This window comes from Giraffa tippelskirchi, chromosome 3 (genome assembly GCF_054371585.1).
Source record: "Giraffa tippelskirchi isolate mGirTip1 chromosome 3, T2T-mGirTip1v1.2.pri, whole genome shotgun sequence".
NCBI classification, from domain to species: Eukaryota; Metazoa; Chordata; class Mammalia; order Artiodactyla; family Giraffidae; genus Giraffa; species Giraffa tippelskirchi.
The window spans coordinates 146717053-146736817 of record NC_137277.1 but is presented as its reverse complement, the minus strand read 5'-3'; the positions used below and the strand labels follow the sequence as shown (position 1 = coordinate 146736817).

The 19765-nt window shown below is 38.9% G+C and overlaps 1 protein-coding gene across 5 annotated transcripts in view; it reads left to right on the top strand.

Annotated features, from left to right (window-relative positions):
* The window catches only part of FTCDNL1 (formiminotransferase cyclodeaminase N-terminal like), an 85508-nt gene extending 69634 nt beyond the window's left edge, over nucleotides 1-15874 (top strand). For 3 of the 5 annotated variants that reach the window (XR_014078684.1, XM_081576150.1, XM_081576149.1), the window contains 2 exons: nucleotides 4716-4901; nucleotides 14949-15874. Coding sequence is in view for 2 of the 5 variants with exons in the window: in XM_081576150.1 (XP_081432276.1) it covers nucleotides 4716-4901; nucleotides 14949-15385 (623 nt within the window). In the remaining 3 variants the exon portion in view is untranslated. Of the gene's footprint in view, nucleotides 1-2714; nucleotides 2840-4093; nucleotides 4138-4715; nucleotides 4902-11663; nucleotides 11818-12656; nucleotides 12944-14948 lie in introns of all 5 variants that reach the window. The other 2 variants (XR_014078682.1, XR_014078683.1) reach the window with 2 other exon arrangements.
* Nucleotides 15875-19765: the final 3891 nt, after the last annotated feature.

Genomic DNA, 19765 nt, shown 5'->3' with positions numbered 1-19765 from the left:
TTCCTCTCTGACTTTACTGACTGTCTCAGGGAGCCCACAGCTGCAGGTGGCTCTGACAGCTGGGGGCTGGAAGACAGCTCATAAAACATGATGCAGGTGATGGAAAACTGATCACATGGTTTCTCACCAGGGATACATCGTATGCCTGGTGGTCTTAAACCCTGTTCTCATTTTGTTAGCATAGCGACCCCTTACTCTCACGTGTAGGTTTGGAATGGATGCTGCTATTTCAGGTTTGCAGCGTCCAACATCTGCAAAGTGCTTAGGATCCAAATTCAATTCATTCAACTTAGCAAATGTTGATTGTTTAGGGAGTTTGAAACCTAGACAGAGGAAAAAAGTCCACAATTAACTGTATAATACAAGTAGATTAGATTTGATGTTCTATCAATAAAAGCTGTACTACATGTATTCTCCAGGCAAGAATACTGGAGTGGGTAGCCATTTCCTTCTCCAGGGGATCTTCCCAACCCAAGGATCAAACCCAGGTCTCCTGCATTGCAGATGGATTTTTTTTTTTAACCATCTGATCTACCAGGAAGCCCACTGTATGAACATGAGAGGGAGAAATGAAATCATTGGAGATGGGGGGAGTGCAATGACAAAGCAGGGATAAGTTCAGAAGTTCTGGTTTCTTGGGACTCATTGAAAATGTGGAAAGTCCCTGCTCTGGATATGCCTGATTCCACTATTGGGGGAACACCCAATTTACAGGAAATGCACACAGAACTATTCCTTTAAACAATGCCACTTACCTGAAAACTGTGAGACTTGAGCTTGAAGATTCAATAATTTTATCTTCTTTAACAGGCCTGTTTGTTTGCATGATGTGAACATTTGTAATTATAGTACAGGGGATAATTTTTACATAGATTAATTGTGAAAATAAAATGATAAAATTAAAACCCTTTTTTAAAATGCAGTTCATATAATAAGTAAAATACCTTGCTAGCAAGTATTCTTCTGACCAAATTTGAGACATTTCTCTGAAATTCAGGCAATCTAATTTACTCTTCAGCGACATTACAAATACTTAACCTTCCATGGGCCTTTGGGTTACAGTCATCGGAAACATAAAAGTTACCTTCTTGAGTATGAAGAGTATAGTGTACTATCTCTAATGCTAAATATTATTTTGGCCTTGGTTGTCTTTCATTGCATGAGAATAATGAAATGTCTTATTCATTATTAGAATTATAAGAATATAAATTAAGAATTTATAAGAATAAAATTTCATTATAAGAATAAAAATTAAGTTTGATTCTTTCCATCATGAATTGCTGTAGAAAAGATAATGGCAGAGGAGTACTGTTTAAATATGTGGGAATTTCGAGTAAGTAGGGACATACCGATCCAGGAAAGTATTCGGAATTTTCAGAATTCAGAACAGAGGGGTAGGCTTGCAGAGGGGAAAGGAAGCAATGTGTGCTGGGTACTGTGCACCCAGCATTGTGTTCAATGGATACTTTTCTTAGTTTATCTAATCTTAATCTCTCTATCCATTCTATGGGATAGCTTCTTTTCTTTCTTGTTTCTTTACTTCCTTTATTTTTTTTCCTTTCCTCTCTTTTTATCTCCCTCTTTTTTCTTTTAGTTTTATTAAAGGTTTTTTAAAGCAGGTTTCAGAAGTCATATTCTTTCATCCTGGCTTATTTAAAATATCTAAGCAATGTGGACATATTTTTATATCACCACAATGTCATTATCACATCCATCAAAATGATCATTTTTTTGGTACCATCTAATATCCAGTATGTAATCCAAGCAAATGTTTTCTGTGATTGGCTTGTCTGAATCTGGATCTATACGTGATTCACACATAGAGGTGATTTGTATCCCTGTCTCTTTTGATATAATCCAGTTCCCTGCACGTGCACGCGCCACCCCCCCACCCCCGCCCCTTTTTCCTTCTGATTCACTGGTTGCAGAAACTGGGTCAGTTGTCCTATGGAATCCCCACATTCTGGATCTGTTTGCTCCCTGGTGGTGTCATGTAATTTGTATCTTTATCCCTCTTTTTTCCTACAAACTTTAGGTTAGCCCCAGAGGTTTGATTGGCTTGAGGGGTTTTTTGTTTTTTTTTTTTGGCAAAAGTTCTTCAGAGGTAGGCTGTGAGCTTTGTATGTATCCTATACGGAAGCCATAGTGTCTGATTATCTCACATCTAGGGATGTAAAGATGAACTGCCTTTGTTCATAATTGATTTTTCAGGCGGGTTTCATTCATTGATGATCTTTGCCCTGAAACAGTTATTTTCTTAGGAGATCCAAAATAGTGATCTTCTAAAACTTTCTTCCACATTTATTAGCTAACAGATTTTTTCTAAGTTAAAAAATCTTTCCCTCATCAGTTCAGGCTATCCGGCTACTCTGAAATACAGTTTATATAGGAAAGGGAAGGTAAATGCTTACTTTTGTTCCTTTTAATCACCAGATTTCTAGATAAGGATTTGATGCTTTAGAGGAAGATTTTTTTTTTTTTAATTTTTTCATCTTATAGAGAACTTGAAGCTCAGAGATGGCAAAAAAAAAAAAAAAAAAATTGCTCAAGATCTCAAACAGCTATTAAGGAACAGAAATGGTATTCAAACCAGTATCTTCTGGCTTCAAAAGCTTGTGCTATTTCTACTATGTACCCCTGCCCTCAATCTACCCCTGCCCTCAACCCTGTCAACTGCCACTGCAACTGTCTTTGTCCCTTGCTTTGCTCTTCAGGAACCAGCTTCAAGACTCCTGCTTTACAGCATTGTGGGTTTTGTACGCTTATACAGTACTCCAGAGCTGTTGCTCCAAAGGCGCTGGCCTGTCTAGGTCAGGAGCTGGGCCAAGCCAGGAGACAGGTAACATTGTCTCTACTTAGGAGAGGCTTTCCCATCACAGTTTGTGCTTTAGGCTCCTGCAGTAGCCAAAGTGTGAGTCACTATAAGTTACGGTTGGACCGAATATCAGTGATGGGAACAATTTGGAGAGTCGTCAGATGTTAAGATGTCTTAACTAACTCTTCTAAACCACTTTCCTTTTCTTCTGCTACCCCAGCTGTCTGCCATTCCATATTTGAGGGGAGTATTTAGGTAACTGCCTAAAGATTATCCTGCAATTCCTAAAGCTCTGTTGACTGTTTGTGTCCCTGGTATCTGGCCCTAACCACCCCCCAGAAACCTGTGGTCCATTAGTATCTTAAAATAGTATTAAAGAAGCAGAGATCACTTAGTAAATTTGGGAGATTTTCTTGGCTTTGTGGTGTCGACAATATCATGGGTTTCTAATGCTGGCATCTCTGTCTGACTCAGAGCAAGAACATTTCCCTAGATTTTGTACGACCCAGAGGTACAAAATCTTTTTTTTATGTCCTCCACATTTCACCCCTTCCAGTCAACGTGGCAGTCTACATAATAAAGAAACAAATACCAGACTTCAGAATCGCAGTTTGAGGTTTCCTATGCTTGTTGTGGCTAAAGGCTCCGTCTCAGCCTTGGATGTCCCGTGATGCACCTCTAAATCAAGGAGGCCCACCTCTAAATCAAGGAGGCCCACACTTCTGCTGTCCCAGGCCAGCACCCAAACTCCCTAAATACCTACAATAAAATACCTAAAATAAAACATCAGGAAAATAAATTCTGTTATCTCTATCCTTGCTTACCAGGAACTATACTTAGTGACATGAAAACAGCAGTTCCCTGAAGAAGTTCTCTAGAAAAATACAGGAAAGCAATTCTGTAATCTGCCTTGAGAAGATAAGGTCAGAGACAGAATCTAGATATAAAAGTGGAAGAAGAAGGTGAAAAAGCATTGATATTCAGAGTAGCCTCCATAAAATTGTATTTAGATACTAGGCTTCTTACAGAATATCTGTCCCAGTACTGCTATCCAGGAGGACTTTCTGTGATGATGGCAATGTTCTGTATCTTTGCTGTCCAATAGGGAGACCATGTGTGGTTACTGAGTGCTTGAAATGTGGCTAGTGCAACTGAAAAAAACTTACTGCATTTTAATTAATTAAAATTAAAATTTAATGGCATGTGTAGCTAGGAGTTGCCATATTGAACAGTGCAGATCTGGCCCTTGTATTCTTAAATTTTTCTTTCTCTTAACAGTATACACATTTTGGAGCTGTTATAAAATTGTTCAAAAATTGAAGGTACTGATTTCATTCATCTTGGTGATAAATTTTCCTTATGGAATTAGATTTGTAATGGCTTAGAAATTCTAGCCTCCTTTAAAGTGTAATGTGTTGCTCAGTGGTGTTCCACTCTTTGCGACCCCATGGACTGTAGCACACCAGTCCCCTCTGTCCATGGAATTCTACAGGCAAGAATACTGGAGAGGGTTGCCATTTCCTTCTCTAGGGGATCTTCCTTTGCCCTTTTTCAGGGGATCTTCCCGACCCAGGGATTGAACCCAGGTCTTCCTCATCGCAGACAGATTCTTTACCATCTGAGCCACCAGGGAAGCTTTGTACATAAATTTTTATTATGAGACTAACCAAGGAAAAGTTAATTATGCTCAAACTTTGAGTTTTAAAATTTGTGTGAATTATATACCCTTTAGTGGTGATGATTATGCACTTAATGCGACTAAACTGTACACCAAGAAATGGTTAAAATGGTAAATTTTGTGTTAAGTGTATTTTACCACAATAAGAAAATTCTGTGCTTTGTTTTCTTTCACCAGGACTGATTTTAATTTAGTCTTGTTAAAATTTCCTGCTGCCCATAGGCCTCGCTGAGAATCTGGTCCTGAGTGTTCCTGGCTGCAGTGTGTTTCTCTTTGGTGAGGCCGACCTGCCTGAGAAGCGCCCCCTTGTTCAGAGAAGGAAGCAGCTGGGCTGGTTCACAAGGAGGGATTTCAGTGCTCTTAAACCTGACCTGGGAGCTGCACCCGCCAGAAGATGTGGTTTGACAGGTTCGCAGTCTGGATTTTTTTCTGCTTTGGTTTTTAAACTTGAGAATCCTGAGGTTGCCTTCATTTGGTCTATCCCACATGCAGGAGGGTTACAGCCAGAACTTTCTTGACTTGCTTGAAGGTCTCCTCTCAGCTCTTTCTACTCGCGCCTTCATGAGCTGCTCGGGGAGGCTGGAAGCCCTCATCAGATACTCGATAAGAGCCCCCAAGAGGAATGTTCAAGATAGATAGTGAGCCCTGCTCATCAGTGGCTGCACTGATGATGAGAATGGTTATCACTGGGACAATGGGTTCTGTTGGCCAGGCATGAGGTTGTATCTGGAGACACCTGGCGTCTCAGGATGTGGGTGTAGCTTACTTTTAGCTGGTGGGAAAGGCTTTCAGTACTTAAACATACAGAGTGTCCAAGTTGATGCTTACACCTGACAGTCAGTGGTGGAGGCACCCTGGAGAGAGGCTTTTCTACACTGCGGACTCTAGAACAGAGAGAACAAACACAGGGAGCAGTATTCTCCCTTGCCCTGGATCTCATCCACTCTTGTCTCTCTCTGCTACTCCTGCCCATCCTTGCTTAGAGCACATCTTCAGAAAACGAAGTAGCACCTGGTCAAAAACTCCATCCCCGTTTGCTGCACTTCACCATCCCAAGGCCATTTATTTGAGTCTTGATTCTTTTTATCACTCGCTGCACATCACCACGGAGAAGGCAATGGCACCCCACTCCAGTACTCTTGCCTGGAAAATCCCATGGACAGAGAAGCCTCATAGGCTATAGTCCATGGGGTCGCTAAGAGTCGGACACGACTGAGCGACTTCACTTTCACTTTTCCCTTTCATGCACTGGAGAAGGAAATGGCAACCCACTCCAGTATTCTTGCCTGGAGAATCCCAGGGACGGCGGAGCCCGGTGGGCTGCCGTCTATGGGGTCGCACAGAGTCGGACACGACTGAAGCGACTTAGCAGCAGCAGCAGCAGCACATCACCATCCTAGGGCCATTTATTTGAGTCTTGATTCTTTTATCCTCTAATATCTTCTGTAGGGATCACTAGTTAAACCATGTTAGGTCACATTTTGGTAGTTAATATTTTATTTTATTTTTTTAATTTTATTTATTTTTTTAATATTTTAGCTGTTACTAAAATACTAGGTCCCAAGAAGCAAGAGGTGGGCAACCATAAGAAACACATTTCCTCAAGGCACAGTTACACATAGCTTTTGGTTACTAATCCCTGGTGCAGAATTCTGCTCTCAAACCAATGACATCTATCATCAGCTAGAGCAGTGCAGTGAAAAGAGTACAGGCTTTGAAAGTGAAAGTTGCTCAGTTGTGTCCCACTCTTTGTGACCACCCCATGGACTGCAGCACACCAGGCTCCTCTGTCTATGGAATTCTCCAGGCAAGAATACTAGAGTGGGTTGCCATTTCCTTGTCTAGGGGATCTTCCTGACCCAGAGATTGAACCTGGGTCTTCTGCATTACAGGCTGATTCTTTACCATCTGAGCCACCAGAGAAGCCCAGAGTGCAGGCTTTGAGGCTGTGCTCAAATCCTGACCTTGCTCTTCATTGGCCATGTGACTTCAGAATGTTCCTTAGCTCAATAAGCCTCAGTTCCCATATCTTTAAAATGGCCATACTAATTATTTTTCCCTCATGAGACTGTAAAGTTGAAATGAGGGCTATTAAGTGCCAAACGTGGTGCCAAGGGACCATTTTTTCCTTCCATTTAGAGAAAAGATTTATTTAAAAAGTGATTATAAGTGTGTTTTAGTCTTTACTTGTGGAAAAAAAAGAAGAAGCTGATTGCTCCCTGCCAATTTGAACCTCACATATTTTCCCACGATTTGTCTCACAAATGAAGAAGTGTAAGTTTGTGACTAAGTTTTCAGAAAGCTATTTCCTGGTTTCTAACTTGAGCCTCACTGAAGAGCAAAGGGATTATTCCACAAACCTAGTCAGCACAGTGCCGGGTGACTGAGATTACAGTTAGAGGACGGGAATTAGAAGCAGGAATCCTAGTACTAGAGAACAGAAGAACTGGATTTAGTGTTGGGCTAGACAGACCCTGGGGAAACTTAACTCTCATTTCTGCAGTGTTGTGGGGCTGAATGGGTTGGTGTTTGGGAAGAACTTTAACCTGCTCTAAAAAGCATATCTGAGTTAAAAACTAAATGTTCATGTTATTGCTAATCATGTTCAATTTTCTAAGAACAGACTCGGTTTGTAATTGTTTAAACCAAAGTGAACAGTGCTCCCCCCATCTCACCTAATGATTGTCTGATAATCTCACCTATTTTACATTGTTTGTTTGGAATGGACAACCCATTGGGGATTTTGATTTCTTCTCTATTTTTTTACTCCACATGGAGATCTGTGATTTACATGGAGAATTTCATCAACATCTGAAAATCCTAAGTTTACTTTAAAATGCCAAGATTGACACAGAAATGTTTAAAGATGATATTTTAAAGGTAATATTTGACACTGGTAAAGATGTAGTTAGAGGCACTCATGCAACTAATGGTAACATCAATTGGTATAAACTTTTTGGAAGTGAGTTGGTGATGTGTATCAAAAGCTCCAAAAATATATGTAACTGCTTTGTAGAAATTTTAGTTCTAGATTTATCTTAAGTAAATAGATTTATTCCTGAGGAAGCAATAAAAGGTACATGTACTTATGTACCAGTATGTTTATCAAAGAACTATTTATAATAATAAATACTGGAAATAATATAAATGTTCAGAATTTGAGAGTGATTAAATAAACTGTGGAATACCTTGGTGAGAGACCATTATGCAAGCAATTAAGTGTGAAGGTTTGGAGGAATTTTTAGACAAGTGGAAAATACAGTATAATGTAGAGAGAATTTTTAATTTATTAATTAATGCAACAAATATTTATTAAGTACCTAAATGTGCCAGGCACTACTATCAGTGGGAAAAATAGAATTTATTTGCCTTCAAAGAATTTATATTCCAGTGTGGAAGGGGTGAAGAGAGTGAAAACAGAAACAATAAGTAACAAGTTTAATAAATAATTATATGATATGTTAGAAAATAAGTGTTGTTGTTTAATCACTAAGTGATGTCCTACTCTTTTATGATCCCATGGACTGTAAGCCCACCAGGTTCCTCTGTCTATGGAATTTTCCAGGCAAGAATACGGGAGTGGGTTGCCATTTCCTTCCCCAGAGGGTCTTCCCAACCCAGGGATCGAACCCAGGTCTCCTGCATTGGCAGGTGGATTCTTTTCTGCTGAGCCATGGGGGAAGCCCCTAGAAAATAGATGCTACAGCCAAAAAAAAAAAAAATCAGACAGGACAATGGACATCATGTGCCTGGAATGGGAGTAAACTACGGTTTTCAGATGGGATAAACCAAAGTAGGCCTCATTGTGAAGGCAGCATTGGAGTAAAGTCTAGGAGAGAGGCAGTTGGCCATGTGGAAATGTGGACAGGAGACTCAGGCGGAAGGAACATCCAGGATCAAGGCCAAAGGATATAAAGCAGTATAGTGTGATTTCAATATTGTAAAATATATATGCACCTATTTATTTTATTTATCTTATATGTTTGTAAGGAAAGGAAATATTTGTAAGGAAATTCTTAAAGCTTCCAACTTATTTTCACTATTTCTCTAAATTGATCTTGTTATTATTTCCATCATCTTTCATAAAGGGCAATTATTGAGGCTTATTAGGTCTGTAGAAGCTGGATTTCAGTGCATTCATTCATATTGCTGACAAAAGAGTCAAATAAGAAAGGAAAAGCAGCACAACTTTTCCCCCATATATCTTTTTTGCTAATATCTCCTTCCAAGTGGTAGACTCTTTAGTTTGTGCAAAAGACATGAAAATTATAAGTTGCCAAGGTTAGGTAGACCGTTACTCCTTGAGGGACTCATTTAATAGGCTCAAAGCAGATTCTAATCAAAAATTAAAATGTTCCAAAGAGGAACATAGATAGAGTATAGATAAATGGTTTCATGAACAAGATTGTAATTCGAGTTTAAGTCACATGATCAACTGAAATCTTAGGTTACCTTACTTGCCCAGATTATCCGTTAAGAAACTCTTATGTAAGAAGGAGTAAAATGGTTTCATTTTTAAAAGTAATATCTATTGCAGTAGAATTTCTAGCACCTCTGTCACTAGGGTAGAAGTATTATTCATCTAATTTTTTCAACAAGCTTACTTCCCAACCATGGCAATTTCCCTCCTTATTTTTAAATTTAATGGCTTTATATATTTTTCTAACATTCTTTATTTACATCAGTGTTTCTCAACATAATTTTCTGCTCTTCCCATCAAAACAGAAAAGCTTCAACACATTGTTGCTATGTATATTTCTTTTCCTTAAAAATTTAAATAGAGATGATTGGTGCTATGAACTGAACACTTACAGTTAACTTTCCAGTGACAAATTAATCTATACAGAACCCGAAAGGAAGCAGAATCTATAAGGGAACAGGTTTCTGTTTTGAAGTTCCTTGAAAATATTATAAACAGAAGAGAAAAAAGTGAGCTCAGAAATGATTAACACCCAGAGTCAGTGCCAAACACACAAAATCTTTTAAACCAAATTCCTTTTAAAAGTTTGTAGTTGGCCAGCTCATGAGGAACATAAATAAGGACAAAGCAGTAATAGTTGATACTTTTAGATCTATAAATAAATACTTTATACATATATATTTTAAAACCCTAAACGTTTATGGGATAATTTAAACACTGCTGGCTGATATATTGTATGACTGGCCTGCATATATGCATCATTGTTTAAAAATGAAGGACAATTCTTTGAACCGTAGTTTCACATGATGCTGTAGGAATCATAGATGAAGGTAATTGGCACATCTTAGAATCAGGGACTTCTGTTTAGTTATTTCAGTGGGTTACTGCGAGCTGCCCCTGCTTATTACTTCTTTCTCTCTCTAAATGAGAAACTGCAGCATCAGGCACTTTTCTTGACATTGAATAATGCCATTTACTGCATACCCCAAATTTTACCTAGTCTTTGAAAAATAATTTCTAGCCTTAGAATGAGTCCTGTTTTCAGGAGCCTCTATCTGTAATTTTCTATGTTTGCTTGTAAATCTATTTGGGATGAGGGAAGATGAAAGTCTCAATGTGTAATTAAGTATGTCACCTGTAACTGAAACATGAAGGACTATGTCTCTGCATGAGCTAGTGAAAGGCACTTTTCTGTAGAAAACCTGGGAGCAGGGAAGTCACCTGAGGTTGTTTTCACCTGGGCTGGCTTCATTCCATGATGATGTTAACATGTATCTACCTCTGTGATTTCGTCTCTGAATTGCTGTTACTCTGAAAGATTCAGAGTTGAGAAATTGAGGCTTACGGTTCCTCACAGAGTGGGAAAATGTCATAGCTATTTTGCAGAAAGACAGCTGAGCAGAGGCAGTGTCCCTGAAGAAGTGGAACTTGAACTCAGACCCCTGAGGAGCCATTCCCAGCCCTGTGCCGCACAGTGTCACTTAGCTTTCTCTTCTGTGAATTTGGCCACATGCACAAGAGTCCTGCGTTCTTCCCCCCATGGGAGTATCGGACTTAGCAATTATGTTTGAGTTTTATGGCTTTAGTCATCAAATGTCCTGTTTCAGCTGTGGTTTCTCTTTAATACATGTTCTAAAAAAATGTAAAATACCAATATGTAATGATGACTAATTGCTTTCAGTGTAATAACAGCTGTTTATATTTTGAACCTGAGTTCCAAGTCTGTCGTCTTGCTCTGTTTGTTACCCTGAAGCAAGGCCCACAGTTAGGCTAGGTTTTATCTTTGTTTAACCTTCATGCTTTTACACCCAGTAACCTGCATGGTTCCTGGCACTCAGCAGGTTTCAGTAAAAACATATTTAATAAGAGAGACGCACATTAGTTCATGAGAATCTCTTTATTTATTCAAACTGTAATGCAATCCATAAATTTGAAGTTCTCTCTTCAGACATAAAAATGCCAAATACTCCGAAACACCACCTCAGCTCCCTCCTCATGCATCTTTTAAAGCTAAGCCATCAAAGAGGAGCTTAATATAATAAAGAGAACTTTTAAATACATCCCTTAGCAAACTTCTGACCCCCTAAAACAAAACTCTTTCTGTTGGAGGAAAATATAGAGAATCTTTTCACCATTAATTGATTGAAGGTGATGGTTCCTGGAACAATTTTTGAGAATAATTTTGATCTAGAGGGAAAAAAAATATGTTTTTCCTGAGTGCTGCTTTTCCATTTTTCTAATGGGCTCTTCACTATTGTTTTGTCTGAATGCAGTTTTTTATTTGTGTTATTCCAGACGTGGTCCTACCACAAGCATCTTTAAACCAGACATTAATAGCATAGTTCACAGTCATTACTGCCAGTGCTCAAACACAAATATTGCATTTGTGTTTGTAAAAACTACACATCAGATGTTAATTAAGTGCATTTGTTTTTTTTATGCTTAAACAATCTGGCATAAAGAGTTTACATCTATATCAGTTCACCATAAGGTCTCTACAATATCTGAATCACCAGCCGTACAGTGTATGATAAATACAGTGTTTCCACACAGGAAAATAACAGAATTGTCAGGAAAACATCAGGCCCGTTATATTTCCCTGTGAAATAATAGCAACTGAATCTCAGTTTCTTTTTGATAAAAAAAAGTATTTAACTAGGAGTAAACACCAGTATTTAGAATGATAAATTTTTCATTAAAGAACACATGGAAAGTGAAATCATACCAAAGATTTTTTTCCTTGTTTTTAGCTTGCTTCAGGGCGTTGTGACAGTTGCTTTGGAATAAAATTGGAATTTCAGCTTTGCAGTGAGATTCATGTTGCCGCCAGAGCAGCCGAGTGCCAATCTGCAGGAGGCAGGAGCCGAGCGAAACCGCAAACTGAGAAACAAACTTTCACATCAGGTTTCTAATTTTAGAGCAAAAAATGGAATTACTTTAATTATATGACATTTAACTAGAAATATGATTTGCTGGGATTAATTACCTCCCTTATTTAAAAAATTTTTACCAAGTTTAAATTAGCATAAAAAGTCAAATTCAGCATCTTAAATAAGGTCAGTGGGACTGCTGGATTTAAATGCAGAATTTGATTGATTAGAATTGGATCACCATACTGGTGTTGGACTTGGGAAGGATTAAATGGAAGAATTAGAAACGTGTGCATTTGGGCAGAAAACAGTTTCGCTCTTTTTCCTTTTTTCTTTCTTCTTTTCTTCCTTTCTTACTTCTTGCCTTTTTTTCTTCCTTTCTTTCTTTTTCCTAAGGCAGAAATGGATCATGGCCTTATAACCCCTCAGGGTGAAAACTACTACCTACTTAGACCAGAAACTTCTCAGCTTCATTGACTTGTCTCTGTTTATTCAGTGCTTGAATAAGATATAGTGGTAAAACAAAATCAATTATTGTATAGCTAAAGCTTAATAGAAAGAATTTAAAATACACATAACAAGGGCATATACCAAAAAGTGTCATTCTGTATATAAGTAATTACTCTTACTTTATTCAAAAGAGAATATAAAAGTTACTTCTTATATTTAATTTTATTTTTCTAAGAAATAATTTTAAAATATGCTTTTGAAGGAATTTTTTAAGTAGAGTTTTATTTTAATTGATTAAGTCAGTGTTGGGAAAAGTGAATTCTTTGTGACACTCTGTGCTCTGGACTTAACATCTAAATTTCTTATACTTTTAATAATTTATCTTAGGTAAACTATTGTTTACATAATTATCTTTTATCTTAGGTAATGCTATGCTATGCTAAGTCGCTTCAGTCGTGTCCGACTCTGTGCGACCCCATGGACGGCAGCTCACCAGGCTCCGCCGTCCCTAGGATTCTCCAGGCAAGAATACTGGAGTGGATTGCCATTTCCTTCTCCAGTGCATGAAAGGGAAAAGTGAAAGTGAAGTCGCTCAGTCGTGTCCGACTCTTAGCGACCCCATGGACTGTAGCCTACCAGGCTCCTCCGTCCATGGGATTTTCCAGGCAAGAGTACTGGAGTGGGGTGCCATTGCCTTCTCCGTATCTTAGGTAATGAATTCATTTATTAGCAAGAATGATCAGTTTTAGAAACTCTGTGACAAAAGGGACAGTTATTGCACACATGGGGATAAAAGGTGCCTTGCAATCTGCGAGAGGATTTAGAAGACGTCCTGTCCCATGTATTTAGGGATGGAATTGTCCATGCTACCATATTGTCAGAAGGAGAGGCCCTGGGTCCATATAAATGAACTTGCCTTGAAAGTGACTTGCTCCCCCCAAGCTGATAAATTACATATAAATATCTGAACATTGACCAGGCATATCAAAGTTCTGGAATAGCAGAGCACAATGGGCCCAATAAATATTTTGAATAGTACTTAGTATAAGTCCCCCAATATGAAACTCTATATATGTATATTTATATATACACACACACATACTTTTCAGCAAAATCTGAGCATGATCTAGCTATTTGTTTGAATAGTGATAAAGGTGAGGGCACTTCTTGAGTCAGAATAGGGTATGTATCAGATACGAGGAAATGGGATTGTTTGTAACACTACCTGTTCAGGGGTAGATGAGAGAGAAACTATGCTTGGATGCTTTTGATTAATGAATGACATTAGCATTGACAAAAAAAAATTTCCAGTTGTACTCTGTGAAATGTTAAAACTGATATAATTCTCAAAGATATTTAGAGTAAGTGATTGGTGTATGAGGTTGAGAGAGATATGTATTGACTGTTAGGAAATTTAATTTTTATGAAATCAGCATTATGGAGAAATACTGTAATTTGATTCATTCCTGCAGAATTCCCAGTAGAAAGAGGCCCAGCCTTGGGAGTTGAAATGTTTCATTATGTACATGTGTGGGAAGAAGATGAAATGTGGTTTCTGTGTGCTGATTTTCTGTAAAGCGTCTATTAGTATGAGAGTACCCAGGCTAGGCAGCAAAGCCCCCAAACCACGGCTGTCAAGGGGAAAGTGAATTCAACAGGATCTCTCGTTGGATACTGACATCATGAGCAATAAGTTTGAAAGTAGTAAGAAAAAGCAATGACAGTAAAATGATGTTGAAATAGTAGCTAAAGATTTATCTTATGCTGAAGATGAGGTCACCCTTTTATCCCTCATCAATCCCTAGTCAACTTTGCTTTTAAAAATGTGAATTTGCCCCAAAATGAGGAAACTGCAAACCTAAGCTTTTTATACCAATGCTAATTTAACCAAGTTGTCCATCTTATAATGTAAACTATAATTAGAGCAGGGATATTTATGTAATATGAGCTGCATCATCCCCAAGGCAGGGTAAAACATGCTCTAGAGTAACTGGGCTCTGGAGTAGCAATGACAGTCCTAGTCCCTTGGGAAGCTGAAGATGGAAGAAAGAGATGCCTCCAACTGGTTATACCAAGAAGGTATACATAGTGACCCAAATCCTGCCCTGCCAAACCTACATCGTCATGAGACACAAGAGTCCCTTTGTCCTTCCCAATTCCAAGACTGTTTGTCACTTTTTAGTGACCTCCTTTACTAGCCAAGACTGTTGAAGTTCATTTGAATCTGATCTTAACCTAGCTCAGTGATGACAGGTCTGTGTTTGGGGAGGAAGAGATGAGTACAGAGTGTGATTTATTCCTGTCTCCCAGACCCATAGGCCTGGCACTGAATTCCAGCCCCTGTGGAGATGGCCTTGGAAATGAATGGAAGGCCAATACATTTTACTGCCGTTGATATTTAATTTTCAAATGTGCCTTTTGAAATATCTGTTGATATTTTCAAAAGTCTGAGCTTTTCTTAACCATTCTAGAGTAAACATCCAGATACATTTAGAGTAGATAAAAATATCTGCTTGTAGCTCAAATAACTCTGTTGGTAAAAAATATGTATGACCTTTAGAAAATTCTGGAGTTGATAATGCGGAGTATTTCTGTGTATTATTTTAAAATAAAATCAAGTAAAGTTAATAGAATAGAATAGAATTCGGTAAAGAATAGAATCTTCAAGATAAGGCTTTTACTTTGCTTGACTAACATGCTTTTCTAATGATTTAGGCATCGGCGCTGGCCCATACGTGATGAACTGCAATGTTACCATAGATTCTCAAGACTTGGCTCTGGGAAAAGAAATTGCTAGTGCCATTCGAGGCTCGAATGTGAATGGGCTGAAGGGCGTCCAAACAATGGCTTTTCCTCATGAAGGGAAAATTGAGATAGCTTGCAATGTAGAGAGTTTTGAAGATCAAGAAGTTACAGAAACCTCTGGAGGCTCTCAATACATGGCTTACAGTGTCCTTGGGGACCATTTTTATTATGTATCTCCTCATTACATAGAAGCTCAAGTTAAAAAATTGGCAAGTGATCAAGGAATTGGTACTATAGGGAGAGCATTAATTGGATTTACACCCCAAGAGTGCAAGAGCTGTGCTGAGTATGCAATAAAAGAAGGTATTGGGGAGTTCTGGAAGATACGTGAAGGTGTTTTCATGTGATCCAATCTAAGGTTTCATTGAAATTGTAAGAAAAAAATATCAGCCATTATGAACTTTTCTTATTGGCCTGTGAAGACAAGGAGAAGATCCAAGAGCTTGGTTCCAGGTGTGAATTGGAAAACTAGACACATGCTCTGTCCAACAACAGCAACAGGTGTTTATAGATTGTAATTGCCTTATGATATTTCTAGTGATCATTGAAACTTTGTGAAATCTTCCTCTGTATCAAGTTCATGCACTTGGGTGTACTGGAATGAGCTGGATAAAATGGCCATAGTTACTGAATCACCTTTGATTATCGTGAACTAAACTAACAACAGACTCCGTTTATTTGGTGTTCCTGAGCTCTTTATTCCAAAGTCCTGTATTCAACTCTCATTTTGTAAGTAATCTTTTTTTTTTAATGTGCACTTTTAAAAATCAAGTACTAAGTAACTAAAAAATGGGGAGAATTATAAACTAAAATTATCAAATAAAAGACTAATCATATTCTTTTATTGTTTCTTGTCTTATTTAGGATGACCTACTGTTCATTCTGGAGATAATTCCAAAAGCCAGATTTGTCTAATTTTTTAATGTTTATGTGGGGAGGTGGAGTGGCAGTGTTGGGCATGACTTCAAGGGATTATATTTATCCTTTTTGGAATTTAAATGGAAGTCTGAAGGTTTAGGGAATTTATTACTCTTGCGTGAAGTGAAGGGTATTGGTGGAAGAATTTTATTTGAAAGAAATCAAAATATGTTGACTGTTTGTGAACTAAAAGAAGCCACTTGCTAATTCTGGCAATTTTATGTAAATCCTTAGTGCTTATGTTTTTAGTACAAGGCGCTTTTCTATCCATAAAACACAAAGAAATACATTTTTCCATAGATTTTGTTTAGCAAAAAAATTGTGGTTTTGGTTAATAAGAGCACATAATGTGAATTTAGTAATTAAAAATAAAAGAGATTGAACTCAGTCTTTTTATAGGATCCAGTGCATGCATGCGTTCTCAGTTGTGTCCTATTCTTTGAGACGCCATGGACTCTAGCCCACCACACACCTCTGTCCATGGGATTCTAGAGGCAATAATACTGGAGTGGGTTGCCATTTCCTCCTCCAGGGGATCTTCCTGACCAAAGGATGAAACCCAGGTCTCTTGTATCTCCTGCACTGGCAGGCAAATCCTTTACCACTGAGCCACCTGGGAAGCCCATAGGACCTGGTAATCTATCCAATCTGTATATTGGCTGCACTACGTCTTCAGTTGTGTGGGGCTCTTCGTTGCAGTGCATAGGCTTTCTATAGTTGCAGCTTGTGGGCTTCTCCTGTTGCAGCCCATGGGCTTAGTTCCCCAATTAGAGATCAAAACCGCATCCTCTGCATTGGAAGGCAGATTCTAAAACCACTGGACCACCAGGAAAGTCTGTATCCTAACATATTTTTTTGACTTACACTTGACTCTTGACTGCAATTGCATTAATTTTGTTTCAGAATTACACTTTTTGGGTGTTTTCTTTTTGCTGTCAATATAAATACAACAAAGATGGAGTAATGATGAACCACGTGTGGTTTTCAGATGCGAGGAAGTTTAGTTGCTGTGGTGAAAAGAGCAGATGCTCTCCAGGTAGACCCAGTGGATCTGGGAGAGCTGCGAAGTAGTCATGCCTCGCTTTTCTCTTGCTTTGGCAGAGGCCATGTGGCCTAGTAGGACAAGCACTGGACAGCAGATTCTGGCTTGGTTTCTGGCCCTTGTTATCTTTCATGGAGCTATAGTTTCATTACCTGCAAAATAGGGAAAAGAGTTCCCACCCAGATTGTGTTCTGGGGAATTAAATGGAAGTACTGTGTAAGCTGTAATGTAAAAATGCAATATCAGCACTCTTTCCAGATCTCACCTGGAGCTTTGCTTCAGTTTTGGTCATCAACGTTAAGTAGATGAGACTTCCCTGACGGCTCAGATGGTAAAGAGTCCACCCACAATGCAGGAGACCAGGTCTGATCCCTGGGTTGGGAAGGTCCTCTAGAGAAGGGAATGGCTACCCACTCCAGTACTCCTGCCTGGAGAATTCCATGGACAGAGGAACCTGGCAGACTACAGTCCATGGGGTCGCACAGAGTCAGACACGACTGAGCAACTAACACTTTCATTAAGCAGATGATTGAAAGTAAAAACACAGGATGTCACTGTGTCATTTGGGGATGTAGTAGCAGTTGATTCATTTGCCGTTTCCCTTATTAACCTCTCCAGATTCATATCACTGTAGTCCAGACTGCTGGTTTTGAACAAGGCTTATTTACAACCAAACATCTATTTAATGAGTCTATAGAGTTTCAGTTCTTGAAGGTAAAAAAAAGCAAAAATCTGAAGATGGATAGTAGTGATGATTGTACAGTGATATAAATACTTAATGCCACTGAACTACACACTTAAAAATGGTAAATGAAACAGTGGAAACAGTGTCAGACTTTATTTTTTTGGGCTCCAAAATCACTGCTGATGGTGATTGCAGCCATGAAATTAAAAGATGCTTACTCCTTGGAAGGAAGGTTATGACCAACCTAGATAGCATATTGGAAAGCAGAGACATTCCTTTGCCGACAAAGGTCTGTCTAGTCAAGGCTATGGTTTTTCCAGTGGTCATGTATGGATATGAGAGTTGGACTATAAAGAAAGCTGAGCATCGAAGAATTGATGCTTTTGAAGTGTGTTGGAGAAGGCTCTTGAGAGTCCCTTGGACTGCAAGAAGATCCAACCAGTCCATCCTAGAGGAGATCAGTCCTGGGTGTTCATTGGAAGGACTGATGTTGAAACTGAAACTCCAATACTTTGGCCACCTCATGCGAAGAATTGACTCATTGGAAAAGACCCTAATGCTGGGAAGGATTGGGGGCAGGAGGAGAAGGGGACGACAGAGGATGAGATGGTTGGATGGCATCACTGACTCAATGGACATGGGTTTGGGTAAGCTCTGGGAGTTGGTGATGGACAGGGAGGCCTAGCTTGCTGCAATTCATGGGGTCGCAAAGAGTCGGACACGACTGAGCGACTGAACTGAACTGAACTGAACTGATGTATATTTTACCACAATTAATTGTTGAAAATTATGTATTAATTTCATAAAAGTTTAAAACAAAAATCTGACTAAGATAATTTCACTAACCCCACACTTCCTAAATAAAATTTTGTCAAATTTCTAATATCCATTAAAGTATACAAGCGTATAGGAGAAGGCAATGGCAACCCACTCCAGTACTTTTGCCTGGAAAATCCCATGGATGGAGGAGCCTGGTAGGCTGCAGTCCATGGGGTCACTAGGAGTCGGACACGACTGAGCGACTTCCCTTTCACTTTTCCCTTTCATGCACTGGAGAAGGAAATGGCAACCCACTCCAGTGTTCTTGCCTGGAGAATCTCAGGGACGGGGGAGCCTGGTGGGCTGCTGTCTGTGGGGTCGCACAGAGTCAGACACGACTGAAGCGACTTAGCAGCAGCAGCAGCATACAAGCATATAAGACCTGTTTTTCCCTTTTTCATCATTATGACGGATCAAGTACTACATATAAGGCTTAGTTCATTGGTTTAAAATAGAGTTGATTAAATTTGGCCTATGATACAGCTATCCAATTAAAACAATAATTTACTATTTTTGTTATAATTTTCAAAACCAGGACAATTTTACTGCTTACCTCTTGTTCATATTTTAATTCCCCTGGTTTTTCTATTGTCTTTCTGTCTTCCCTTTCTCTCTTGCTCCACCATGTTTCTCCAGAAAATCTAAAACAGTTATAAGTTGCTGAAGGTTTATCCTAGGGACAGATGTGGAATCATCAGCTCTTGCTACATATGAGCTGACAGAAGCAGCTGGGTTGGATCTATGATGATAAGGATTATCAAACTGGGTTGAGAAAATCTGACCAAACTACAGATACACAAACTAACAAATACCCTAATTCATATTAACCTCTTCTCATATTGCTCTCTTACAAGCAGACCAACACTTTGTGCTAATGTTCTGCAGTATCTTGTCCATTGGACCTTAAAGTGGACATTGTATGGAATGTGGCTTCATAGCTTGTGTAACTGCCGTCTCCTGCCAGATGACTTTGCCCATGACTTGTGCCAGTTGTAAATGGGACAGAATCGATGTGGACAAATAGAGTTTACATTTTATTAACTCTTTAGTGTTTTTGCTCTACCCCACTTTCCACTTCAACTTTTAGTTTGTTAGAAGAGGGATAAGGAAAGCAAAAAGCTAGTCTATGAGGGTGATAAGGGCTTTTGGTGGTGGTGGTGAGGGGGGAATGTCATTTGTTTCCATCCTGAATTTGGGCTTGACTCCACAATGTTAAAATGTCTTTAACATAAGGGGGAGGGGCGGGCTAAGTGAAACATAACT